The following is a 24983-nucleotide window of genomic DNA, read 5'->3' as shown; positions in this document are numbered from 1 at the left end:
CAGCGAATGCTCGATATAGACTTCATCCAGGTATCAGAAGTCATCTCCGCGGCGGCAGTGAAGACCATCAACATTACATTCAAGTTTGACAGTTTTTCACTAATTCGAGCAAAGATACTCTATCGGGTACGTTTCAGATACAATTCGATGCTTTGAGACTCCCTTACTCACATTGATCTTCAATACAGGTGCAAGCCCAAGTTGGTCATGCAAAACGAGTCCTGGAAGAACAAATGGACATACCGTTAAGGTGTCAGCAACTATGCTACAAATGAGCCTTTAGGCCCTGCCATGGCGAATAACGATGATGTGGCGGTAATGATTGGGGCAGGCAAAGTAGGATATGTGCTTTGGAAAGTGGGAATCAAATGCTCTGACAATTGTCGCTATCAATATTGATGTTTTTGGATGAGACGAGATGATTTACAGCCAGCGATTGGTTTTGTCTCAAGAAAATCTTAATACATCACATGAAGGGTCCGCCAAAAGACGACAAGCCAACTCCGTACGGAGTAGGTGTATCAATCTGAATGTGGTCCTAAAAGGTCTGGAGTCTGGACCGATGTCTACCTATTAGGCAATGATTTCCGAGTCTAATTCAACTTCACCAGGGCTATAATCCAGATTTAGCATCAGAACACATATTTACTCCCTGCTTCTAACACAAGTTTCAGCACGTTATTTAGCATAGGCATCTATCTATCTGGTAGACCTTAGCCACATCAACTAATTCACAAGTGTCAGCCTCGTGGCGAGGCCAACGTTCACTTCCGCTGATGGGTTCAAACACCCCTGCAGGCCTTATCTGGCGACACTAACAAAAGAAAATCCTTCATACCTTTCCCACCTTTGGGCTTTACCTTTGCCTTCGGCGCGTCGGCGCCCGTCATTGCCATTATCGTGCCGCGCACGTGAGTGAGAGCCTCATTGCAGCAAAGAGTGGGTAGACATTGCTGGGCGGCCATGATCTGTCCTGTCATTCTTTCAATTGGTTCGTTGCCAAGAAGCCAGTGCTTCCTTTCTCCATAAAGCATCTCATTGAACTTTAAAGTTAAGACCTTCATTTGCGTTCCAAATTCCATCTATCATCTATCATTGTCTTCTTTCAAAGAATTGTCCATGGTACACGTTTACATTCGAGAAATCGCCGTCTAAATAGTGGCATTTCATCTGCCCGCCCACCTTTGAGGATTTCCGTCTCCTCCTTCAGTCAGGCCATTGAGAGCCATTGATAACTAGATCTCTTTTACTTCATCGGAGCTTCATATTTTCTTCGTTTTGCAACCTCCAGGTTTCTCAGCAATCATGGCGCCCTCACCCAAACTGTCCCTCTCGAACGCCCGGCCATATGCCTTCACGTTCCCGCCTGAAACAACGGCACTCATCATAATTGACATGCAGCGGGATTTTGTGCTCCCCAATGGCTTCGGGTACATCCAATGTGGAAACGACGAGATCCACTCCGCGGTCCGCACCATCGTACCTACGGTCCAAAAAGTGCTCGAAGTGTCTCGAGCTATGGGGTTACAGATCATCCATACTAGAGAAGGCCACAAGCCAGACTTGTCTGATCTATCCGCTGCGAAGAAATTGCGTCAGATTAGCCATCCGAATGGGCATCATACGATGGGTATTGGGGATCAGGGACCGATGGGCAGGCTGTTGGTGAGAGGTGAGTGGGGTCATGATATTATTGATGAGTTGAGGCCAGTGCCGGGTGAGGTTGTTATTGATAAGCCGGGGAAGGGAAGTTTCTGGGGAACGGGATTACATAGAGTGTTGCTTGCGAGGGGGATCACACATCTCTTGTTCACTGGTGTCACTACTGAGTAAGGATCCTTATATGCCCCTGGACATCTTCTCTGATTCTCGAACAGATGTTGTGTCACCACGACACTTCGAGAGTGCAATGATCGAGGCTTTGAATGCTGTATCCTGTCCGATTGCACAGGTGGCTTCGACCAACAGCAGGTGACTACGGCCATGGATACTATCTGTGGCCAAGACGGCCTTTTTGGTTACGTTGGCCACAGCTCCGACTTCCTTGAGCAAGCGTCAAAGTTCCAAGAACGTACACCACCGATAGCCCCTCCGGCATCATTCGACGATGCTTTGCCCTCTATCACCGAGCTTCAACAATTATACAAGAACAAACTTGCCGATCCACAAGTGGTGATCAATTCCGTTTTTGATCGCATCGAGAAGTATCAGAAGATCGATCCTGCAGTCTGGATATCGATTGAGTCTCGAGAAAAGGTACTCGAAGCCGCCAAAGCCCTCTCTGAAAAATACGCAGGGAAACCTTTACCTCCTCTCTTCGGGATCCCTTTCGCTTTGAAGGATAATATCGACATTAAAGGGGTCCGAACGACAGCAGCTTGTGAAGCCTACGCATACGTGGCCGAATCGACCGCACCAGCCGTCCAGCTCCTATTAGATGCCGGCGCACTCTATATTGGGAAGCTTAACATGGATCAACTCGCAACAGGCCTTTCAGGCTGCCGATCGCCGTATGGCACTCCGCACAGCGTCTACAGCGCTGAGCACATATCCGGCGGCTCCTCCTCAGGGACCGGCGTCTCCGTGGCCGCGGGGCTCGTCTCCTTCGCTCTGGGCACCGACACAGCAGGAAGTGGACGCGTCCCCGCAGCCTTCAACGGCATCGTCGGGTACAAGCCTACCAAAGGCACAATATCCGCGCGCGGCGTCGTCCCGGCTTGCAAAAGTCTCGACACGCTCTCCATCATGACCCCAACTCTCGCCGACGCCCGACAGGTCTGGTACATAATCGACCAACACGACGCACTCGACCCCTACGCCAAGCCACCCCAATCACTATCCCTCTGGACCATTGACTACCGCGGTCCCCTCACCAGCGGATTCCGCTTCGCGATCCCTCCTCCCTCCGCGCTCTCCATCTGCAGCCCCGCCTACCTCTCACTCTTCTCCGCCGCAGTCCAAAAACTGCGCTCCCTCGGCGGCGTCCTCGTCGAGGACATCGACTACGCGCCTTTCGAGCAAGCCGCCAACCTGCTCTACGACGCCTCCCTCGTCCACGAACGCATCGCTTGCATCGGCGCCTCCTTCCTATCCTCGCACCTCCCCTCCTTGCACCCCACCACGCGCGCCCTCTTCTCCGCCACGCTCTCCGCTCACGTACCCGCCTGGCAAGTATTCCACGACCAAGCCATCCAAGCGTCGTGCACACGGCTCGCCCAAAACACCTTCCTCCCTGGTAGCGCGGGGATCGACGTACTCGTCCTCCCCACCACACCCTGCCATCCCACGATCTCCGAGATGCAAGCAGAGCCCCTGAAATTAAACGCGCATATAGGCACTTTCACACACGCCGCGAACGTCGTAGATTTGTGCGCCGTCTCGGTGAATGCGGGATGGATCCAGGAGGAGCAGGACAGGGGAAAATTACCGTTTGGTGTTTCGTTTTTGGGGGGCAGTGGTATGGATGCGAAGATTTTGAGTATTGCGGGGGTGTTTGAGGATATGGTTAGGGAGGAGTTGGGGGGGAGATGATTGATTGATTTTTGGGGGGGGAAGGGGGGGGATGGGCAAATTGACATGACATGTCATGGCGTTTTTTGTGGGAGGATGGTTTGATCAGGTTATTCAACATACAACATACGCAATTCTCGCTTCCACATCTCACATCTATCTCCCTTTGTTTGTTTGTTTGTTTGTTAATCCTTGCATACCTATGTTTGCTGACCTAGCTAGCTATTCTTAAGATAATAATATCTGATAAGAAATGAGATGATGAAAGAAAGCAAACATTCTATTATATTCTATTTCCGGGATCTCAAGGGTCCGCAGCAAGGAAAACAAACATCATCATCATTGTTGCTTTAACCCAATTAATCTATCAATCTGTCAAGCAAGCAAGCATCATCAGATATACCTAGGTAAATCACGAGCTTGAGAACATAAGGTACCTAGGTACACAATATAGGCAAGGCCCTTCTAAATTTCATCATCATTACTTTCCCCATGCCAGTTATTTCACTTCTTCTTAATTTAATTAATTTAATTAATTTCTCTCAAGCATCCCTTCAAATATCTCTCTACCCGTTCCGTATCATTCAAATCCGCAATCGTGCCAATATACCCATCCGGTCTAACGACCGCAATCGCGCCCTTCTCTCGACTCACCCCATAAACCCTATACGCATCTTCCAATTCCGTGCCATTGTGAAAGCGCATCTCAGCTTCTGTTTTCACGACGCGAGGGAGTTCGGACCAGACGAATGTGTTTTGCGGAAGGGGGTGCAGGATGACGAGCTCGATCATTCCCGGGGGGAAAAGGGGGATGATGCTGGAGATTGCGTTTAGTGAGGTGGAGGAGCTGCCGGATGGTGAGAGGAGATCGGTGGTTGTGAAGTGGAGAATGCGGAAACGCCCGGTTGAGGGGAAGTCTGGATGGTTTGGGTTAGTAAAGGAGGCCTGAAGAGGAGAGGAGAGAACGACGTACCATCTTGGAGATCTCTTCTGTTACCATCGGCGTGTCGTTTGACCTTCACATTCAGCAATCGCCGTCCTGGCCGTAAAACACCTTGTAGATAATCGTTTCCCTCGATAATACCATCCCGGGTCGTCTGTTCAACCAAAACGTTGTCAGGGTATTCGATACCGCATCCACTTGTGAATCCATTGCCGGTGCTGAATACCTCGAGGAACTGTTCGTGAGTGAGGCCTTCTTTGCCGTCTTCGGTGCCGATTTTGCCTGAGAACATGTAAGAGAACTCCTTGTCGAAGGCGATGAGTTGTTGGGCTATAGTAGACCGTTCAGTCTGATATGTATCCAGGATATGGTCAACAGCTCCTGCAGGATGTGGTGTGAGTCCGTTGATGGAATGTATCAATTTCCAAGATAGGTTGTAGGAGTCCATCATTGATACGTTCATGCCCTGACCAGCTTTGGGGCTGTGGGTATGGCATGCTTCAAGGTGGTTAGCAACGTTGCATAGAAGTACGCGGCATCAATGGACCACTCACCATCTCCAACAATGAATACGCGGTTGATGCCTTTGGAATCCTTCTTGACGAACTGCTTAGATGCTCGTTGCCCAATCTGGTATGCAGCCCACCAGTCGACCGCATCATCTCTCCTAGGCCGGATTTTGTATGGTTTGAAGACCTCCTGAGCCTGTGCAAATATGCTCTCCATAGTGATTTTCTCCCTTCTAGCCTTGGCACGAGTCTTGTTCTCCCCTTCGATACCTTCCTCGGCCGCTATATCACTGTCTGGCTTGACTTCATCTTGAACATGAACATACAGCCTCGTCAAATATTCGCCCGTAGCAATCCTCTCCCTAGGTATGACCATCACGCTCCCGTTATCTGAATGAATTGCACACCGCCTTCTGATATCTGGGAAGTCGGTTTCGGCAACGAAATCCACGACTCCCCAGATGAAATCAGACGTCTCTCCCTCTAGCTTCAGGTCCATTGATCTCCGCACCAAGGAATGTGCTCCATCAGCTCCGACGAGATGTTTGGTTCGAACCGTTCGCACACCTGAGGGCCCTTCGATTTCGGCGACAACGGGAAATTCTGCATCCCCCTCTTCGTCGATATGGACCTTCGTAACGCGAGTCGAGCGTTGAACGCCGCGAGTCGAGTATCGCTTGAGATCATCTTCGAGAATGCGCTCAATGCGCCCCTGGTGGATGGTAACTTCATGGGGATATCTAGCCGGTACAGCCACGTCCCGGACTATGGAGGTTCGCTCGATGCCTCCACTGGCACCGTCTGCCTTGCTACTACTAGGATTCCAGAAAGCAACCTCCCACATCTGACAGCCTTCTGTGAGGATCTCTTCTAGAAGGCCCATGCTCTTCAAGATTTCCAGTGTGCGCGGCTGCAGCCCATCTGCTTGGCCGGATTTCAACGAGGTAGGTTTCGCATCGACGCATAGGAGGGAGGAATCGCTCAGGCCGTATCGAGCCAGGAGAACCTCGAGAAAGAGGCCTGCGGGCCCAGCCTAGAAAGGAGTCAGCAAAGCAATGATTTGAAAAGAACTGGCACACCTACACCTGCGATAACAACTTCATACTTCTCTTGCGAACCTTCTGGCTTGAACTTTGGACTCAGACGCGGTACAGGAGGCGCGAAAGACGGGAGGACGCGCAAATCGCGAGAAGAGGTCGAGTATTCAGTGAAAACAGGCATTTTTGAAGCCCTTGGACAAGACTCCTAAGAATTGAGCAAAAGAAAACACTGGTCTTTGCTCTGTCTTTGAGGAACGAGGAAAGGGAATGTCCCTCCAGCAAATACTCGACGCCCTCCAGGTCCAGCCATCTCCACACTCCACTCGCCGTCGCGCCAAAAACCGAAGATCGTGAAGTCTGGTGGGGTGGAGGGCATCAGTCATGATTACAGGTTGATGAATGATCAGTTAGAAATCTGCCGGTGTTACACCCGTAGATACGGTATTATTCGGTTCTAGCGCAGGTATACCGCCTTTATCCAGGCACAGGGCCACAGTACGGGGTCATAATCAGGGTAAATATTTCCGTATACCCCGTATAACATGATTTAACATTTTACCCCTTCCTCCTCCGTATTATCTACCCGAGAGAACCCCGCGTTTGCCCTGCCCCACCGCACTACTGGAACACAATAATCGAGACCGACTGACTTCTTATCCCCCCATCTTCATCTTTCATGCCATTATTCCATTCCAATCCTTCTTTCAATATGATGGTAACAATGTAACAATACTTCCGAATGCCAAGTGGCTATTCTGTAACAAAGCCACTTTCATCTCGTGCGGATTTGATTTCCTTTCCTCCAAGGGGAATCTGGCACGCTGATTCCCCGCTTCCGCCAGTCGCTTGAATATCCCGTCCTAGAAATCTGGACATCATGATATCAGCCTACCTCGTTGCGTTTGTAGAGCTCCTCTGTTATTTCCACTGGAAGATGGGGTTCTATTTCTCCTCTCTGCTGGTCTATTTACATGTGTCCTGGAGTGCCTGCCTTACTCCATCTATCATGTGTCGTAGCCGTAACAGCTGCCCCTCCTTCAAGAAAAGACCAGCGCCCTCGCTAGTATAAAAACAAAGCAAAATATGACGCGATAGAGCAAAAGTGTAGTAAAGCAAATGTAAAGGTGTCAGGCCGAACATAGAGAGGTCGTTAGAAGCGAAATTGATTAAAAGGTAGAGTAGAAAGTAGGCAGTAGTGCTGAACGAAATGAAACGTCCTGTAGACGTAGGTAAGGCTGTAGACGTAGGTAAGGCCTGACCACAACCTAGCCTTAGACTATTCGGACAAGTCCATTTCTAACGTGTGTTGCGAATATAGGGATCCGAAGTCATCGTTGTCCTTATCTGCGTAAGTCTATCGGCTCCCTCTGATAACCTTGCCGTTGTCGGCTTAGTGATTGTTTTGCTAACTTGTAGCTGCTCCCTTCCTGTGTGTCATTGACTAAAAGACAGGCTTGACTTTCCCTAGGAGATTCATTCGTAGTGAAGTAAACGTAGTCGCGTCTACAAACTAGCTTAGTGTAGAGAATTCCTCTTCTATTTCGTTCTGTTTGTATCGCTTTAAGAGGTCCGGCAGCTTGAATCTTGACTATACTTCGCTACGGTTAAGCTCCCGTAACACATTGTCGCCCACGGCTCTTCCTTTATAGTCCTCAATTTCTTGGCACATCGCCCGTATCTTTGCCTTTAACACCTCCTTTGAGTCGCTATGAATGCACGTTATATATCAGTCTGTGGCCCTCGCGGATCCCATCTGTACCGGGACAATATGGAGAATCACCAGCCCGTCGTTGCAACCCCGATAGGCACCGCGCTCCACTTCCATGCAATGTGATGATAAAAGCAATAGCAATGACAGCTGTAGACACTCGGAAGAGAATTATGAAGCGGGAACGTAGCCCTCATACCTCATATACTCGTCGGCAATTTGACGAAGGTCATCCAAATTGAGATGGACGGCTGCAGCTGGGTTTTGACCAGCTGGGAGGGCAGAACCAAACAACTGCCCTTTTGTAATATAGATGTTCTGCGAGGCAGCAATTGGTGCAGGCGGAAAGGGGAAAATTGTCTATAATAGTGATGTTAGTTGTCAGAAATTGATATTAGCAGCTTAGCAACTTACCTGCTGTTGTAGACGCCGTACATTCCCAAAGTGATCTAGGTCAAAGACTTCGATATCTCCCTTCACTTGCCCTGCTGAGCTCTTGCTCCATTTCAATATCATGACAACTTGTACGGATCCGGCACCACCAGTAAGCCATAAGTCCCGATCATGGTACAGTTCTGGAAGGCTCTCGCTCCAACCACTTTCGACAACTAATGTTGGAAGAAGCATCCCTGCTGGTCTAATACATTGGTCAGGCTCTTTGCGCGATGAGGCATATGGCGGCCGAAAAGATTCGAATCCTAGTATTTAATTAGCATCATAGTGGGCGACTCACTCAAACAGAAGCACCACAGGAACACTTACTGGTACTACTTAGAATGCGAAGACTCTTTCGCTCTTGTCGCGTTAAATGTCCACTGTCTAAGATAGAGTTGATCAGCCAAGGCTGATGGCTATCATGGATCTGAGATGGCATCAGAACCAGTTTAAGGGTTTTCAGTAGCGAATTGTATCCGAGCCTACTCATTTTGACAATTAACATCAGTCAGGACTTTACGGTTTAGATCAAACTGCATACCTCAGTGCTGTATCCTCCTTCCGACGATCGAGCTCGTCGATAACTGCGTGAGCTGTCTTGATGTCTACATCTTTGTAGACTAGAACACGCTCCTCTGTAACAGTGGAAAATTCATGCCATATCTGATCGATCAGCGAGGATGGAGAGCCATCCTTGTTGCCCTCGTAGAGCGCAGACTTTAACTCTTGTTGAGCTGAGTCGCGGTCAAAGGACTTAGGACCAACAGCCTCTTCGGTAGACATGGTTAAGGATGAGATCTTGAGGAAGGAGAGCTTCAGAGAATGATAAAGAGGAAAGGCATAATAACTAGATACCTGCCATGTGTCCCTCGCTTATATCATGTATATAGTGACGTCTGGTAGCTTGATCAATCCACAGAATTAACATAACGGTCAAGGCTTACCTTAGGTACCTCCTTACCTTGTCGGCGTGGTGGCAGCCTCGTCACCTGATCCTGTCACTCATCAAGCAATTCTCCGACTGACCAATCAGTGAACGCCTCGGATCTTATATGATCCGGACAAAAGTGCGCTTGTCCCCGACTCCCCGTGTGCAAACATAGCAGGGCTTACCTAAGGTAAGTGGACACACGATCAAGACAGAACGCGTGAGAGAACGCGTGAAAACGCGTCTCCCCCCTTTCACCATTCTTCCCACCACCTCCAAGATGCCAGCCTCCCAGACACCGAGAGCCAGCAAAGTGTGCAAAAGTGCAACTCCAATAGCATGGCGGGTACAGTAGTGGCATTGGCGATCCGAGGGTCGGTGTGGAATTGCGCGCAGGCAAACACGCCAATGAGCAGGGAGCAATCGGCGGCTGATAAGTTTTCCTACCATGGCAACAAACGAACGAACGGACTACCGCCCCGGCACTGGGAAAGATACTACAACGGGTTTAGACACAATGCTCTCCTTGCCACGAGGGGGCTGGCCGCTGGTATCAGAGTCTGGGTTTTGGTTCTTTTGTTCTTTTGTCCCTTTTCATTGGCTGCCGTGTCAAAATCCTACGGAGTCTTCATCGCGGTAAGGTGGTGTAGGCTAGGGCTCCAGAGTGACGCGACCCTGGATGGTGTCTCTCTCCACCCCTCCAGCCGCCTACTCCGTATCAGAGGAACACCGAAATATCATTGTTCTCTCCCTTCCTCTTCCTCGTCTCGGAGGGGGAAATATCATCTTTCTTTTGGCGTGTTTATCTATCTACATAGCAGCATCAGCATCATCACCGTCAAATCTCCTAAGTATCTGTGCCTGCAGCAGTTTCTCTTACAGTGTCACATCCAATATCAACCCGCGTTTGGAATACTTACTCCGTGTTTCCGTGTGAACGAACTACTCCGTCCAGCTTCTAATACAAATACACAATACACTCTTCGATTTCTTCGACGGCAGTTCTTCACAACGCTCTAGAGAGCCAATTGCGATTCCCACGCGAGAGAGAGGAGGATTGTGCACCTCCCCTTCTCCATACCGTCAGATCAACTCCTAAAGCTTCCAATACCACACAAGATGGAATTGTCAGCAAACGCCCAGCGGGCGCTGGACCAGGTGAAGATGGTAGGCCGCAGCCCCCCGCCTTCTCCAAGACCTCTGCTTCGTGTGCCATATACTTATGTGACTTGGATCGCAGGGTCTATATATGCTCTACGGAGCCGACTACTTCACCGAGGAAGAATGGATCAAGATTGACGGCTTGATTCATAAGGGGAAATATGTATTCACAAACGGACCACCGAGCAATATCCTCGAAGAGCCATTGATGACATTCGAAGAGAGCAAGGAGGAGACGGAATCCCAGGGGCAGGTTCAACCGGTCGAACCTTTAAAAGAGACCAAGGTGAACAACATAGTGGTGACCGAGGAGCAGGTCTCATCGCCCTCCTCAGAACAAGCCGATTCCATCGAGTCTCGTACGAGAAGTCCCAATGAGACGTCTGCGGAGACTTCAGATGAAGATTCCGGCTTGCCACCACCCCAAAAGGAAGAAACTCCTATGTTTGACTTTTCCGAGACAGCTACACCAGCTGCAGGCATACCAGCTGCAGACACATCAGCCGCAGATATACCAGCCGCGGATACACCAGCCGCGGATACACCAGCCAAAGTCGAAGCCCAACCAGAACCACGGCCAAGGACCGAGAATGGTCTTCCACCCGGCTGTACGCAAGAACAGCTTGATGAGATCAGGGCTTTCAATGCGACTCTGACCAAGGCCGGAAAGAAATCCCGACCCAAATACAAACCAGAGCCAGTTGAGGAGGAAGAGTATCCTCCCGCGTGGGGTGAAGATTTCACAGAACCACCTCCCGCGTGGCCTCAGGATTTCGCAGAACCAACCGTGGATGAGCAATCCTATGCATCACCCGCTCCAAACGAACGCGAGGCCCGCATCAGCTCATGGGCAAAAGAAGTGTCTGTAGGGCCTCAAAGCCCTCCGCTCCAGGCCCCCACTCCCAGCCGTGCCCCTCCACCGGCTCCGATTGTCGAAGTCCTCGCCGAGCAGTTCATCAAAGCCCATGGCCGGCCGCCCAAGGTTCTCAATGACTTTTACCAACCCAACAACCCCGAACACAACCCCAAACGCCCGGATTCCCGAGCATCTCTCAGGACCAGTAAGACCAGCAAATCCGCCAAATCCGTCGCCAAGTCTATCGTCGAACAGGCCTCTTCAACCAGTAATGGCAATCCCCCACCTTCCAAGCAGAGCATCGAACCCGGCAAAATCTACACTGCCCAAAGCAGCGTTGCTAAGAAGGGAATCCGTTTCGAAGTTCGTGCCGGTGATCATATCAAAGTGATCAAGTACGTATCTGGAATCATGTACATTGGCGAGAATCTGCGGTCGAAGGAGCGTGGACAGTTCCCCGAGACGATCTTCAAGAGAACTGCAGGTGCAACGAAGGGGGACTCGTTGATTGAGCGGCAGAGGTCGTTGGCTCAGGCCAGAGCAAATGCCCAGGCGGCTGCCGCTCCCACCAAGCATGGATTGGATGAGGTAGAGAACGTCAATGCTGCGGAGTGGGACGAGGAATCCATCATCCGCCCAAGGACGACTGCCCCGGTGGCTCCTTCCACCTCAAGTAAGGCGGCATTGGGCGGTGGGTTGGCTGCATCAAAATTCTCTGTCCTTGCGGACTCAGAGACTCAAAGTCAGAACTCAGATGCGCAACAGCGGGAGTTCACCCCCGAGATGGCCAGGGAATTCGGCAAGATCATTAATGACAAGGTTTGACTCACCTTATAACTTTCTAACAAAGCCCTACTCACGCATCACAGGTCGATGAGATCCTCAAAGCTCGCGGAGTGGCGCCCACTCCAATCCCCACCGGTCCACGTTCCCGCTCCCGTGCTCCTATCAAGGAACCATTGAAGCCAGTGCCACCCAAGACAGAAACCTGCTGGTATTTAACCCCCACCCCGACATCCCCGCCCATCCCCTCAATTAACTCTCCCCAGGTTCTGGTCCGTCAAGAATGACTGCCGCTTCACCGCCGAAGAATGCCGTGACCTGCACGCCCACGTGCCAAGTAAACCTGGCGAACCTAGCAACCTTCACATGGGCAAGCCCACCTGGGGCGCGCTCGCCGACTCCGTCCCCTCGCAGACCCCCTCGCAGACCCCCTCGCAGACCCCCTCGCGCACCTCCTTACTCAACCAGGTCAATTCCAAAGGCAAGACGTGTTACTACTGGGCCATCGACGGGAAGTGCACGTATAGCGCCGAGAACTGCAAATACCTGCACGAACACCACCCGAGCGGGATCGCGCCTAAGCCGGGCCGATCCTGGCGACGCGGCGCCTGGCGCAGAGCCAGCGTCAGCGCGAGCAAGCACGCCGATGCCAACGAGGCCGAGAGCCAGCTCGACGACAGCGATGCTGATGTCGACGGCGAGTTGGTGTTGGAAGAGGTGCAGGAGCAGGACACGGTGCTCGATGCGTGGGGTCAGCCGGTCGCGCAGAGCACGTGGGCAGGCAGTGCATGGGGAGATGACAAGTATAAACCTCCGCATGTCAAGGCGCTGGAGGAGAAGATGCTCAAGGAGGCTGTGGGATGGTAAAAGGGGCAGGGTCGAGCGAAGCGAAGGACGACGAACGAGCAGCACATCGCAAAGTGAGGAAATCCACACTTTCTTGCAAATCTGTCTCGAATCATCGAAAAGCGGAAAAAAAAGAAATTCTTCTCACGAAACATCAAACTCGGACAAACTCACAGTCCCATAACTCCAAACAAATACAAGAAAGAAATATGCACGAAACATAGCACGACGACGAAACCAGGAGATCGAGTCAAAAGTCTCCCTAAGACAGGATTCTAATATGATATGAATATAGTATTGCGTTGGGCTTTTAATTGGGGTCATTAGCTACCTAGCTTACTTACCGTACTGTATGGCGTGTGTGGTGGTGTGTGGTGGTGGTATTCTGTTCTGGTACTTAACCTACTCATGCTAGGCATAAAGTGGTGCGTGCGTGTATGTGCGTGTGTCTTGTCTTTCTTTCTCTCTTGGTACCCAGTTAGGGTGGGTATTCAATAGAGAAAGAATTTACTACTACCACCACTACCACCACCCACCACCACCATTACCACTATTACCACGATTACTATTACTCTTACTATCAACGGCGTCTTTTTGATGTATGAAAGGTAGTCGGGGCGCTACTTTTCATATTTTATATTTTTATAGGTATATAAGTACCTTAGGTAGTCGGGGGGCTTACCTATAGGTACCTATTTAGATAAGTTAGGTAGGCAGGCAGGCAGCGTCAGGGTACTCTACCTATTCAGGAGGCTAGAGGGGGGCCTCCTTTAGGGAGGGGGCTAAATGAAAATAAAAATAAAAATTATAAAAAAACGATAAATGACTAGATACCTATCTGGGTGTGATACATATGGCTACCTCCTAACTGTTTAACTACCAAATTCGCACTACAACTCCACCTCCTAATCCCTCCAATGCCAATGCCAAACGCCACGATACCGATACTGATACTTGATACTATACTATATGATACTATACTATACTATCCAACAGGCCGGGGTGTCCTGACTGGTTTATAGATACTTGCTGCGTAGCGCCTGGCTGATGGAGCTCATCCTGCTCGCCATGCCGCCTGCGGCTTGCATGTTACTAGCCAGTGCTTCTTCTAGGGCGCTTTGGGTGACTGATGCATCTGCGGACTTGCGTTAGCCCTTTGGATTTTCTTTTTGTTGATTCATAAATAGATAGATAGGTGTATGAGGAAAAGGATGAGGAAGGGGGGAGAGGAAGAGGAAGGGGGGAGAGGGAAGAGGGACATACCATCTAAATCACTAAAGCTACTCCCCATACTCGGACTGCTCTCGCTGCCCTCGCGACCCTTGCCCCTCATACCTGGACTACGCCCCGCCAAGGCCGCGCTCCGCGTCGGACTCAGTGGACTCGGGCCTCCTCGTCGCTGGCTGAAGGGAGGAGGCCCCGTCTTCTCGTCGGCTCTGGGGATCGCGGGGCTGGCGGAACTGGCGCTCGAGTCGCTGGTCTGGCTCACCTCTGCTGGTTTGCCGCGGGCTGGGATGCGCTCGCGGCGGGCGAGGTTGCGCGGGTCGCCGCGCAGCGTCGCTGAGGGATCGTGGGTCGATGTGGATGTGACGGGGAGGAAGGCGGGCTCTTCGTCTTCGTCGTCGTCGTCATCATCATCCTCTGCGTCGGGTGAGAGCCCGAGTTTTCCTTTGTGGGAGGAGGAGAACTTTTGCGGGCGGCGGAAGAGGCGCGATTGTGCGAGCGAGGAGGAGGAAGAAGAGTCGGAGTCGGAGCTTGAGGATGAAGAGGGCTCGGGTTGTGGGGAGCGCCGGGGTTGGGGTTGGGTTTCTATCTGGGAGGAGGGTTTGGATGGTTGGTGGAGCTGGGCTGCGGCTGCTGCGGCGGTGCGGGCTGTGACTGTGGTGGTTGCGGAGGAGTTGCGGGATATAGGTGGTGCTGGGGGTCGGCCGGAGGTGTTAGGGACAGGTGTCTCGTTTTTAGGTATGGGTGAGTCTCTGCGTGCTGAGAGAGAGGAGTACACTTGTGGACCTATTTGGCTGGTTAGACAGATCTTCAGGGTTTATGTTGACTGTGTCTTTGCTCACGGCCACCTCCTGATCCTGTCCTCCTCATCATTTCCCCTCCGGCGGACTCGGATGTACTGCCCGGGACTGGTGACGCCGCAGATGATTTTGACACGCCGACTTTCCTCATCTGCGCCCGGACTTGTAGGAGTTGTCGTTCGTAGAGCCATGCTGCTTGTTGAAGGAGGAATGCTAGGGAGACTTCGAATTTCGATGCTCTGCTTGCGTCAGCGCGGATGGGTACCTTATACTCGGGTTACTGACAGTTCGTTCCCTAGTTCCTTGTTAGCCAGAAACAACCCGAGGGATCGGTATACATACAATCTATATCACTGTTTTTGGAAGCTTTCGAGAGTATCTTCCACAGGGCCTTGTCCTTTGCAGCATCCCATTCCACCTAGCCAAGTTAGCCTGGTTCAAGAGCAGTAAAGGTAAGGCGCTTACTGAAGGGGGATCCACAAAGTCCCCTCGAGGAAATGGAAGTCTGACAATGACAGTATATGATGGATCCACCGACATCGTAGGTTTTGCGGACAGAAGTAGTTCAGTTTCGAGTGACGACGATGGTCTTCATCAGAGCTTCGGCGCTAAGATAAGATAAAGGTACCCCAGCTTGAAGCCTTGAACAGGGATAGGGAGACCCGGAATCACGTCTAAATCCCCATACTTTTGGCAATAAGTGTGAGACATCTTAGACAAAACCTGTAAATATAAGAGCTTTCCTGACTAGCAGTGAAATCTACGAAGAAAACAAATGCGGAGTCGAAAATCAGGGACTCATTAATGACTATATTGTAGCAAGCCATCTATCTGATTTCTGCAAATACAATTCGTTATTACAAAATGCCCATTCAGGGCTATATTACCATGATTCTAGGTCATTCTTAAATTCCGAGACTGTGCATTGGAATAAGTAATGCCAAATCCAACTTACTATTACCTCTTTGAAATTGGTTTGTCTCTGTACTCGTCACCACTATTTCAAGATGTCCATCGGCGAATTACGAAACAGGCAAACTTCTGTCTTACCTTAGGAATGATTTTGGTTTGCCCAAAGAGCAATCCAGCGACAACACAAGAGATTGATCAAGGGGAGGCAAAGGACGGTTTCAGAGGACCAGATTGTGATCAGAAAGAACTCTGGAGACTGGCGCCCCAAGCTAAGAGAAAGATATAGTGCAGAGCAAATCATGTGAAAAGGGAGGGGCGCCAACCACATGCTTCTTCCCCCGAATCATACGGGAGAGCCATGTCATACTCGCTGGAATTTTGGAATTAATGACCCGAATCTTGGAGGCTGGAGAGAAGCATTCATCGCTAAGGGAATTGGCCGAGCAATGAGACGGCTAGATTTGACCCGCAGGAAACTTTTCCATCAGGCTGTCTAAGAAGATATACAGTTTCGTTGGTTCAGTTGATTTTGAGAGGATGTATGGAAGAGATGTCAAAAACATGCCCTTCCACCTTACAGTACAACATCTAGCACGTGACTCAAACATCCGCGAAATCCCGCAAAGCTGATTGGTCGCTGGCGACGCCCTCAGAGCTCAGCCCGAATCCCCGAGGATCTCCGCTCTCTCCTGGCCCCATACCCACTTTTAGCTAGTCATTTTGGGACGCCCTTCTAGACTTGTGAAGCTTACAATACGCTGATGATAACTCTTGATGGACAATATTCTCCTCGCGGGAGATATGTTCTTCACCCTTGAAATTGCAACTTCTCTGTATTAACGCGCCATCGTCACAATGGCTTTCCGGAATCCCGTCCGTCAGCTCACGAGCAGGACCTCAACCATCTCCAAGCTCGCAGAGAGACCAACGACCTCGTGGTGGCAACGAAGCAGCGCTGAGCAACTGCGATCCTTTGCCACTCCAGTGCCTCCTGTAACTCAAGATGCTACGAGCTCGAAAGGGCCTACGGCCATGGTGTTTATGAACATGGGTGGGCCGTCAACTACCGATGAAGTTGAGGATTTCTTGAGCAGACTCTTCGTATGTCATTCGACCCCGCGTCTCTTACAAGGCTAATTGACCTTTTCCCACAGGCAGATGGTGATTTAATCCCTCTCGGAAGACTGCAGAACTATCTCGGGCCTCTCATCTCCAAGCGTCGAACTCCCAAGATCGTCAAGCAATATGCAGCGATTGGTGGTGGATCACCAATTCGAAAATGGTCAGAGTACCAAGCCGCAGAGATGTGCAAGCTCCTGGACAAAATGTCCCCAGAAACAGCACCACATAAGCCATACGTGGCTTTTAGATATGCGAATCCATTGACCGAAGAGATGTACCACAAATTGCTTGCGGACGGGTTTGGGAATGGGAAGGGAGGGAGAGCGGTTGCGTTTACACAGTATCCACAGTATTCCTGCTCAACGACTGGTAGTAGCTTGAACGAATTGTGGAAGTGGAGACAAAGGTTGGAGGGCAAGGCTGCAGGCGCTGGCAATATTGCTGGTGGTGGAAACGATGGGACTATCAGCTGGAGTGTGATCGATCGATGGCCTGTCCATCCAGGATTAGTCGATGCGATTGCCCTGAATATTGAGGATAAACTAGCTACATATCCAGAGGAGGCCAGGAAGGACGTTGTGTTGCTCTTTTCGGCACACAGCTTGCCCATGTCTGTGGTCAACAGAGGTAAGTCTTCTCCCTCGGAAAACCGACGCATAATAATAATTCGAATCAGGCGATCCATATCCCTCGGAGGTGGCAGCTACAGTCTATGCAGTTATGCAACGATTGAACTTCTCTAATCCATATCGATTGGTCTGGCAATCACAGGTCGGACCTAGCGCGTGGCTCGGTGCGCAAACCAGCGATACGGTTCAGAATTACATTCAGAAAGGCCAGAAGAACCTGATTCTTATCCCCGTGGCCTTCACATCAGATCACATCGAGACACTATACGAACTGGATGAAGAAGTCATTGGCGAGTCGGGTCACAAGGATACAGTCAAAAGAACCGAAAGTTTGAACGGTTCACCTGTTTTCATTCAGGCATTGGCGGATATTGCAAAGGCACATCTGGAAAGTGGAGAAGCTTGTAGCAAGCAGATGGGATTGAGATGTCCCGGCTGCAAAAGCGAGAGGTGCGCAGAGAGCAAGAAGTTCTTTGCTGGTCAGAAAACAGGGCAGACCTTTGCTGTCTAGTCTCAACGCAGATGGACGGGCATCTTGTATACCAGGCGGACTTTGCTACCATATGAATTAGTTCGGACTCAAGGTACGCTGCGGCGGACGCCGAGGAGGCGGAAAAAGGGTTTATGGCGGGGTGTATAATATTGTTTGGGAACGAGATTAAAATCAAAAGAAAAGAGAGTCAAAGCTGCGCGCACCTCTCATAATCAACCTTCTTAGAAATCCATACATACCGTACGAGGGCCCAAATACCATGGGCTACCTTATGTACAATAATCGTTCAATTTTGACCAAGCCAACGGTGCTTACTACCTTCCTTATGACGATAGCCAAGTAGACCAACCGCGATTATCATATCAAAAACGTCAATGACGCTACACGTTTTGACATGACTTATGTACCTGGCGTACAGTACCCCTGGCCTTGATACGCGACTCAATCAACAAGCCCAGCTGCACGCAGTTCCACGTTCCGTTCCTCACGCCAGCACACCATGGGCACTACGTATTGCAGCAGACTAGGTACTACGTATGTGTTCCGCCTACCTGTTTCGCACAGTCAGTTCCTGATAAGAAGTCGTCAACAAGTCAACAGGTCTTCCTCCTGAGGCCTCCTACCCCCACCCTCTCCCTTTCCTCTTACATTTTACATTTTACGATTGTCCTAATCTTATAATAAAACAATCTGCGTTAATACTGTTATATTTTGAGCTTGAGCTTGCATATTGATTTTGGACTTGGGGCAGTGCGACGACCAACAACCCCGATGCCACGGAGATAAGGACCTGACGACGTCAACATGGATACCGAGGCGGACGCTTTGCGCCAGCCCAACGACACACAAACGGGAGGGAAGAGTTGGGGGGCTCAGGACTCCCTACGGAGGAATGCGAGACTTGATATGGCCGCCGACGACAGCGAAGCCACTCCATTGCTGGGCAATGGGGGCAGTTCTGCCGGGAGCAGCGTGCATGAAACGGGAGGACAGGAGTGGGAGGGCGCTGCTGATTTCGAGGGATTGACTTGGTGGCATACCCCCTCTGTGAGTGATCCTCTGTCCTGGGCCGCGATCTCGATACTAATGCTTGTAGATGTGGTGGTTACTCCCCCCTTTCTTCATGTTCTCCCTCGCGGTCGGCGGTCTCATGGTCCCGAAACTTAATCTCATCCTCGCACTCGTATGCCGGAGATATCTGCAGGAGAGGGGTGTTACGGATCCCAATTTCATCTTTGCGCCGGTGCTGCTCGACTCCGATAATCCACAATGCCGAATCCCTGAGGTACAAGCGTTGGTCACCAAGTTCAATCTCTACCTGATGGTCATAGCTGGGATGTTGAGTGCAGTCATGGCCCCAAAGCTAGGCGCCTTGTCTGATCGGTATGGCCGCAAGAAGCTCCTCGCCGTGACCGGTGTTGGTCTTTTTGTCACAGAGGTGGCTACGATTTTGGCATACAAATTCCCAGACACCGTCCATTATAACTGGCTTCTCGCAGGCGCAGTCGTCGACGGTTTATGCGGCTCATTTACAGCTGGCATGGCAATCACACATGCCTATGCCTCCGATTGTACCCCTCCGCCAAAGAGAGCAGTCGCATTTGGATACTTCCATGCCTGTCTCTTCTCCGGTATAGCATTGGGACCTTTGATGGCGGCTTTCCTGGTCAAAGTAACCGGATCACTGATAACCATCTTCTACGTTGCACTTGCAATCTCCTCATCCTATTTCGTATTCGTCTTGTTCTTTATCCCGGAATCACTTGCCATGAAACGCCAACTAGCGGCTCGCGAGAAATTCGCAGCTGATGGCGACAACGTTATTTGGGATGGTTATACATGGTTATGGGCTCTCAGAAAGAGTAACTTTCTCGGACCCCTCAAGATCCTTTGGCCAACGGGATCCGGTTCATCTGGCCACCTCCGTGTCAACCTCGTCCTCCTAGCCGCCGTCGACACGACGGTATTCGGCGTGGCGATGGGCGCCGCGACAGTAGTCGTCTACTATACTGGTTACCGGTTCGGATGGGAGACTTCGGGGACCAGCGCATTCATATCGATAGTAAACGCCTGTCGGGTTTCCGGCCTCGTAATTATCCTCCCATTGCTAAACTACATCTTTCGCACCCGACGTGCTAACAGACAGCGTCGAGAATCGGGTTTTGCGGTGCCAGAGAGTAATTCTGGCTCGGATATCATCGATCTAAACATCATACGTGCGTCCATTCTCTTGGAGATGATTGGATACGCCGGTTACGCTCTTGCTGGGACTGGCCCGCTGTTCGTGGTATCTGGTATCATCGCTGCGTTTGGAGGCATCGCGAGTCCGACTCTGCAGAGCGCGTTGACGAAGCATGTGCCCCAGGATAGAGTGGGCCAGTTATTGGGTGCCACGGGTCTTTTACATGCCCTGGCGAGGATCATCTGTCCTACGATCTTCAACCTGATCTATGCGAGCACGGTGGGGACATTGCCGCAGACTGTCTTCGTGGCGTTGGCTTCATCGTTTCTTATTGCGTTTCTGGCGAGTTGGTTCATCAGACCGAACAGTAAGTCCTTGCCCCCTTGATCTGGAAGGAAACGACATACTAAGAATGTGATAGTCTACCTCGAGGAAACCAAGGGGACAGCAATCGACCCCAACCTCCCCTCAGCGGACCCTGCGAGAGACGTTCTAGTCGATGAAGAAATCGGTGGATATTGATCGTTTCCCTGTCCTGTCGCTTCCGACTCTCCTATTTCTCCTATTATATATAACCCCTTTCTTGAGGAAATGAATTGACATGTCAGCGTATACCGTATCGACACGTACGACTTTACCTTCGACGCTGTTAGGCATGATATTGTATGGAGAGACCTTGTACGATGATTACCTACCTATACACGAATGCTTAGATATAGACACCTTCATTAGATAATTATACCTTTAGAAGACATGCCTAAGGAATGGCTACTGCGTCTCTTCAGAGCCAATGAGTCTAGAACCATTGATAATTCACGATCCTTGATCCGCAGACCACGAACAAGAATAAAATCGATCAAAGTCCTGTTCCATTATCTCAAATCAGCACAGCCTCGTCGGCAGAAGGATCCCCGATTCCCCGAACGCGCAATCTATCGTGGCTGATGGCGCACTCTTATTGGCTGCTGATCCGCGGCTCTGCTCTGTAGGATGAGGCTGCCGCTTCGCTTCCTGAAAGGCCATTCCATTGTCCTGCACATCATAGGTAGATGAGACAGCGAACGAACGAATCCAACACAATCACCATTCCTCTTCATCTTCAGCCTCCCTGTTGCATCTTCCTTCTTAGCCGTTGCTTGTGCTGTCGGCTCCCCGGATCTTGGCGCCTTCAAGGAAGGATGGCCAGAACGCGTGTCCGGGAGGCACTCTTTGGCATGCTGTTTTCTTGGGCTGTGAAACGTGTGGGATGGGGAAGGAAGATGGGAAGATTGGTGAGGGCGCGTGAGGATTCGGAAATTGGTTTTAGGGAGAGGAGAGGAGAGGTAGGTGGGTGATTGAGCTGGGATGGGTTTTGGGTGTATATATACTTCCTCATTTCTACTGGAAGTTGGTTCTCATCATCAGCATCTTCATCAGCATCTTCACCATCGTCTTCATCTTTTATCAGCGTATCTATCTCACAGTTCTCCGCTTTCATTGCCTTTTCTTTTGAGCTTCTCTCTACAACCAGAACTCCCATTTTCATATACCGCATTCTAGAAATTTCATTCATCATGCGTTACTCAATCCTCTTCCCAATTGCCATCTTTGCTGGCTCCCAGCTTGCAAGTGTACCCAACCCCCTCCTTTCATCACACGAGACTAACAAAATCAGGCCGCCGCTCAAGCCGACGGAGACTTCACTACGCCAGGATCTAACGTTATGCAACTCACAGCTACTACTCTTGAGACACAGACTAGCACAGGAGCTTACTCACCTGCCGGCACTCCCTATAAGCATGCTGAGGAAGAAGAGCACCACCACCACAAACACCACGGCCATCATAATGGCACTGAGACGGGTCCGGAACGCTACAAGATTGGAATCCCGATTCAGGCGAGACAGGTTGACTCTGAATATGCGACTGGGGATGCGGCAGCTGGGACTGCAGCGGTTGAGACTGCAGCGGCTGGGACTGCGGCGGCGGGGACTGCGGCGGCTGGGGCTGCGGCGACTGGGACTCCAGCAGCTTGGAATGCAGCGGCTGGGACTGCAGCGGCTGGAATTGAACCAACAGAAACCGCTCCAGGAGCAGCAGCAGAGACTGGGCTAGGAACACCAGCAGAGACCGCAACGGGATCGTGGACTGTTCCAGGGGAAACTATGTCAACAGGAACCGTCTCATCAGCAGGAACTTTCCCAACAGACCCTACCGCGCCTCCCACAACGCCAGGAGAAATGCCCGAGGAGCACCACCACCACCACCACAACGGCACTCGCCACCCCGGAAACGAGTACGACAACGAGAACAAGCACTGGCATGACGGCCACTTCAACGGCACCGAGCACCGACACCACCCAGAACACCACAGGGGCCACTTTAACGGCACTGAGCATCGTCACAAGGAACACGAAGGCCACCGCAACGGCACCGAACACCACCACTTCAAGCCTACCTACACTACCCCGATCCCCTTCGAGAGCGGCGAGACCCCCGTGCCTGATGCTGCTGCTGCTGCATACTCCTCTCCCGCCGCCGCATACTCTTCCCCCGCCGCCGCATACTCCTCTCCCGCTGCCTACGCTACCGGTGCATACGCCACCGCCGCCGCCGCCGCCTCCTCCTCGCTCCCCACCGATCCCGCCTCCGTAGCTCAGCGCCGCAACGCCGAGATGCTCGAGGATCTCTACTCTAACGACGCCTAGATCAATCAAACTTTGGGATACATAAGGTACCTATTTACGTGAGTTGGGCTCTCTCCCTCCCTTCCTCTCCGTCTTTCCCTCTCTCTGTGTCTATAGATGTTTGTGTGCATGGGGGAAGGGAGGGGGGCGTTATATGAAGATATCACAGCCGATGAGCATAGCTTGTCAAGGCGTCTTCCGGATTCCGGGTTTGGGATTTGTGATAAGCAAGCCAAGTGGGAATTGGAATTGGAATTTACACTTTGATTTTTTGGGGTTTTTGGGATTCTTCCTGGGTTTGAAAAAGGGGGGAGTCAGGAGTCTATAATCAATTAGAGATAGGCAAGTTTGGAATGCGAATTGAACAGATCCTCTTCAACCCCCCTTTTTCCTCCTTTTTCTCTCCTCCTCGCTTCGACGAAAGCGAATTATCTATCCCCCCTCTCCCCCTAAAATACAAACACAAACAAAAAAGAAACTCCTATTTCAGAAGAAAATGCCAACTTCAGACCTAACTTTAAGCTCAACTATACGCCAATCCCAAATCACAAATCCCAATATACTAAAAAGCTGCACACCGCCACCACCTGAACTCCTGCTGTCTCCAAATCCGGATTCTCTCAAACACGAAAACGAAAAACTTACAAGACAAACCTTACCTTACCTTCCAAGCGAAAAGCAGCATTACGCAGGACATACATCATGCGTTGACAAAGGAGCCGCATCGAGACCCCTGAAGAGCGCAGCTTGCGCCTGCATATGCGACAAGACAACATTCGCAATCAATCTCTGACCATTAGACCTCGGATGAAAGACTCTCAACTCGGAATCCGAGAGCCACCAGATACGGATCCTCTTCGTCAGGGACGCCAGGAAGTTTCGCTTTCCCATCATCGCGGGGGGATCAAGAGGTACGTCGTTCCCTTTGCGTTCGAAGATGAGCAGATTGGGCCGGTTGGGATCGGGTTCGAAGACGTCTGCTTCGCAGAGTCGGCCGTCGCAGGCGCCGAAATACCAATCGTAGTCTACGAAGATGACTTGCGGCCCGGCTCGCCCTGCTGCGTGTGCGATTTCCGCGTTCACGTACCTGATGAGTTCGTTATAGCGCGCGCGGTGCGATTGATCGAGGAGTTTCTTGCGGCCGAAGAGCGCGATGCTGACCGAGTCGCACTGCGTGGTGGCCTCGTTGAAGAACTGCGCATAGCCGGTGATGTAGATACGTCCGGTTCCTGGGGTGAGCTTGGCGCTTGCGATCTTGAGGAGTCGGTCCAGCGTCACTGGAAGTGCAGTCCTTATATACGTCCGCGCCGTTTGCATCGTCTGCTCACATGGAGTTCTTCCAAATCCGAAGATGCAAGAATCTACAATGGCGCCAAAACCGACATCATTCCCGCCCGTCGTGATCGTCATCTGTTGTTCCCCCCATTAATTAGCAAAACATGCACCGTCTCCTGGACAATTCATTCAGAAAAGAAGAAGACAAGTCCTCACAGCGTCTACCCCGTCATCAAGCCACGAGATCTGCTTCTCCAAAACATCTCGAATCGTAGCACCTGCGCAAGCCAGGTTATCGAACCTCCTCCCCACCTCATCCTGATCTCCTAATCTCGGATCCCCATTGATGAGATTGGCGTATGACTGGTTGTAGCGCTTACAATTCCTATCCATGACGTGGCCTGCTCCTAGACCTGCAGCGTACGAGTCTCCTATCGCGGCGAAGTAGTTGTAGGAGAGCTCGGGTCCGTCTAGAGAGGAGTTGAATTGTCTTTTCGTAGGCGGAGACTTGGACGTGTCCAATTCACGTGGGATGTTCTGGGTTGGAAATGCTAAGGTACCCGATACGAGGAGCATAATGAATGTGCGGCGGGCAAGGAGTCCCAAGCTCCTCGGGATCCTCATGTTGAAGCCAGTGACGATGTGATATAATGATGCTGTGAGATCGATCTGCAACGAGGAAGCGGGTGACGAAGCTTGAAAGGGGATAGATGTGGTAGTGTAGACTATACCTCTAGGGCAGGGGAAGTATAATGAGAGAGTTGTCGAGAGAAGTGTAGTGAAGTTCGACATATCCCTCAGGGTTGCGGCTGGCATACGTAGGTAACTTACTAGCCTGCCCTACCCTTCCCATCCCCAGTTCTGCTAAACACACAGCAGGAGCACTTGAGCAAGCCTGCGGTTTGGTTCGAGTTCTTTTATGTTGTGTATATAAGAAGGGTATCTATCGTGACTATGCTACA

At 51.0% G+C, this 24983-nt stretch overlaps 9 protein-coding genes across 9 annotated transcripts; 5 read left to right on the top strand and 4 right to left on the bottom strand.

Moving 5' to 3' along the window:
- Positions 1-1223: 1223 nt before the first annotated feature.
- M430DRAFT_68532 (hypothetical protein) lies at positions 1224-3729 on the top strand. The gene is made up of 2 exons (XM_024869358.1): positions 1224-1829; positions 1878-3729. Exons 1-2 carry the CDS (start codon positions 1306-1308, stop codon positions 3529-3531), a joined length of 2178 nt encoding a protein of 725 aa, XP_024718269.1. The 5' UTR covers positions 1224-1305; the 3' UTR covers positions 3532-3729.
- A 309-nt stretch (positions 3730-4038) lies between these two features.
- M430DRAFT_107041 (hypothetical protein) lies at positions 4039-6183 on the bottom strand (the record flags this gene model as incomplete). Its single annotated transcript, XM_024861127.1, has 4 exons — positions 4039-4427; positions 4484-4951; positions 5008-5995; positions 6046-6183. 4 exons carry the CDS (start codon positions 6181-6183, stop codon positions 4039-4041), a joined length of 1983 nt encoding a protein of 660 aa, XP_024718268.1.
- Positions 6184-7533: 1350 nt separating this feature from the next.
- M430DRAFT_44218 (hypothetical protein) lies at positions 7534-8928 on the bottom strand (the record flags this gene model as incomplete). The annotated part of the gene is made up of 4 exons (XM_024867680.1): positions 7534-8070; positions 8125-8408; positions 8473-8627; positions 8687-8928. 4 exons carry the CDS (start codon positions 8926-8928, stop codon positions 7882-7884), a joined length of 870 nt encoding a protein of 289 aa, XP_024718267.1. The 3' UTR covers positions 7534-7881.
- Positions 8929-10192: 1264 nt separating this feature from the next.
- M430DRAFT_29985 (hypothetical protein) lies at positions 10193-12740 on the top strand (the record flags this gene model as incomplete). Its single annotated transcript, XM_024865924.1, has 4 exons — positions 10193-10240; positions 10314-11909; positions 11960-12084; positions 12140-12740. 4 exons carry the CDS (start codon positions 10193-10195, stop codon positions 12738-12740), a joined length of 2370 nt encoding a protein of 789 aa, XP_024718266.1.
- Positions 12741-13735: 995 nt separating this feature from the next.
- Positions 13736-15283, bottom strand: M430DRAFT_21367 (hypothetical protein; the record flags this gene model as incomplete). The annotated part of the gene is made up of 6 exons (XM_024864506.1): positions 13736-13854; positions 13983-14729; positions 14786-14982; positions 15029-15038; positions 15086-15161; positions 15209-15283. The coding sequence occupies 6 exons, from the start codon at positions 15281-15283 to the stop codon at positions 13736-13738; spliced, it is 1224 nt and encodes a 407-aa protein (XP_024718265.1).
- Positions 15284-16510: 1227 nt separating this feature from the next.
- M430DRAFT_106863 (hypothetical protein) lies at positions 16511-17917 on the top strand (the record flags this gene model as incomplete). The annotated part of the gene is made up of 3 exons (XM_024861110.1): positions 16511-16756; positions 16810-17404; positions 17454-17917. The coding sequence occupies 3 exons, from the start codon at positions 16511-16513 to the stop codon at positions 17915-17917; spliced, it is 1305 nt and encodes a 434-aa protein (XP_024718264.1).
- Positions 17918-18703: 786 nt separating this feature from the next.
- Positions 18704-20603, top strand: M430DRAFT_21365 (hypothetical protein; the record flags this gene model as incomplete). The annotated part of the gene is made up of 3 exons (XM_024864505.1): positions 18704-18946; positions 18996-20448; positions 20503-20603. The coding sequence occupies 3 exons, from the start codon at positions 18704-18706 to the stop codon at positions 20601-20603; spliced, it is 1797 nt and encodes a 598-aa protein (XP_024718263.1).
- Positions 20604-21634: 1031 nt separating this feature from the next.
- Positions 21635-23114, top strand: M430DRAFT_44213 (hypothetical protein; the record flags this gene model as incomplete). Its single annotated transcript, XM_024867679.1, has 2 exons — positions 21635-21691; positions 21736-23114. 2 exons carry the CDS (start codon positions 21635-21637, stop codon positions 22765-22767), a joined length of 1089 nt encoding a protein of 362 aa, XP_024718262.1. The 3' UTR covers positions 22768-23114.
- A 316-nt stretch (positions 23115-23430) lies between these two features.
- On the bottom strand, positions 23431-24645 carry M430DRAFT_21363 (hypothetical protein; the record flags this gene model as incomplete). The annotated part of the gene is made up of 2 exons (XM_024864504.1): positions 23431-24156; positions 24238-24645. The coding sequence occupies 2 exons, from the start codon at positions 24643-24645 to the stop codon at positions 23431-23433; spliced, it is 1134 nt and encodes a 377-aa protein (XP_024718261.1).
- Between the last annotated feature and the right edge of the window lie 338 nt (positions 24646-24983).

The sequence above is a fragment of the Amorphotheca resinae genome (assembly GCF_003019875.1).
Source record: "Amorphotheca resinae ATCC 22711 unplaced genomic scaffold M430scaffold_10, whole genome shotgun sequence".
Lineage (NCBI taxonomy): Eukaryota > Fungi > Ascomycota > Leotiomycetes > Helotiales > Amorphothecaceae > Amorphotheca > Amorphotheca resinae.
This window is presented reverse-complemented; position numbering and strand designations above follow the sequence as displayed.

Excerpts from the sequence above, each read along its gene's own strand:
- M430DRAFT_68532 (XM_024869358.1), top strand. The coding sequence starts at position 1,306 with ATGGCGCCCTCACCCAAACTGTCCCTCTCGAACGCCCGGCCATATGCC. Across the intron at positions 1,830-1,877 it reads TTCACTGGTGTCACTACTGA|ATGTTGTGTCACCACGACAC; the intron begins GTAAGGATCCTT and ends ATTCTCGAACAG.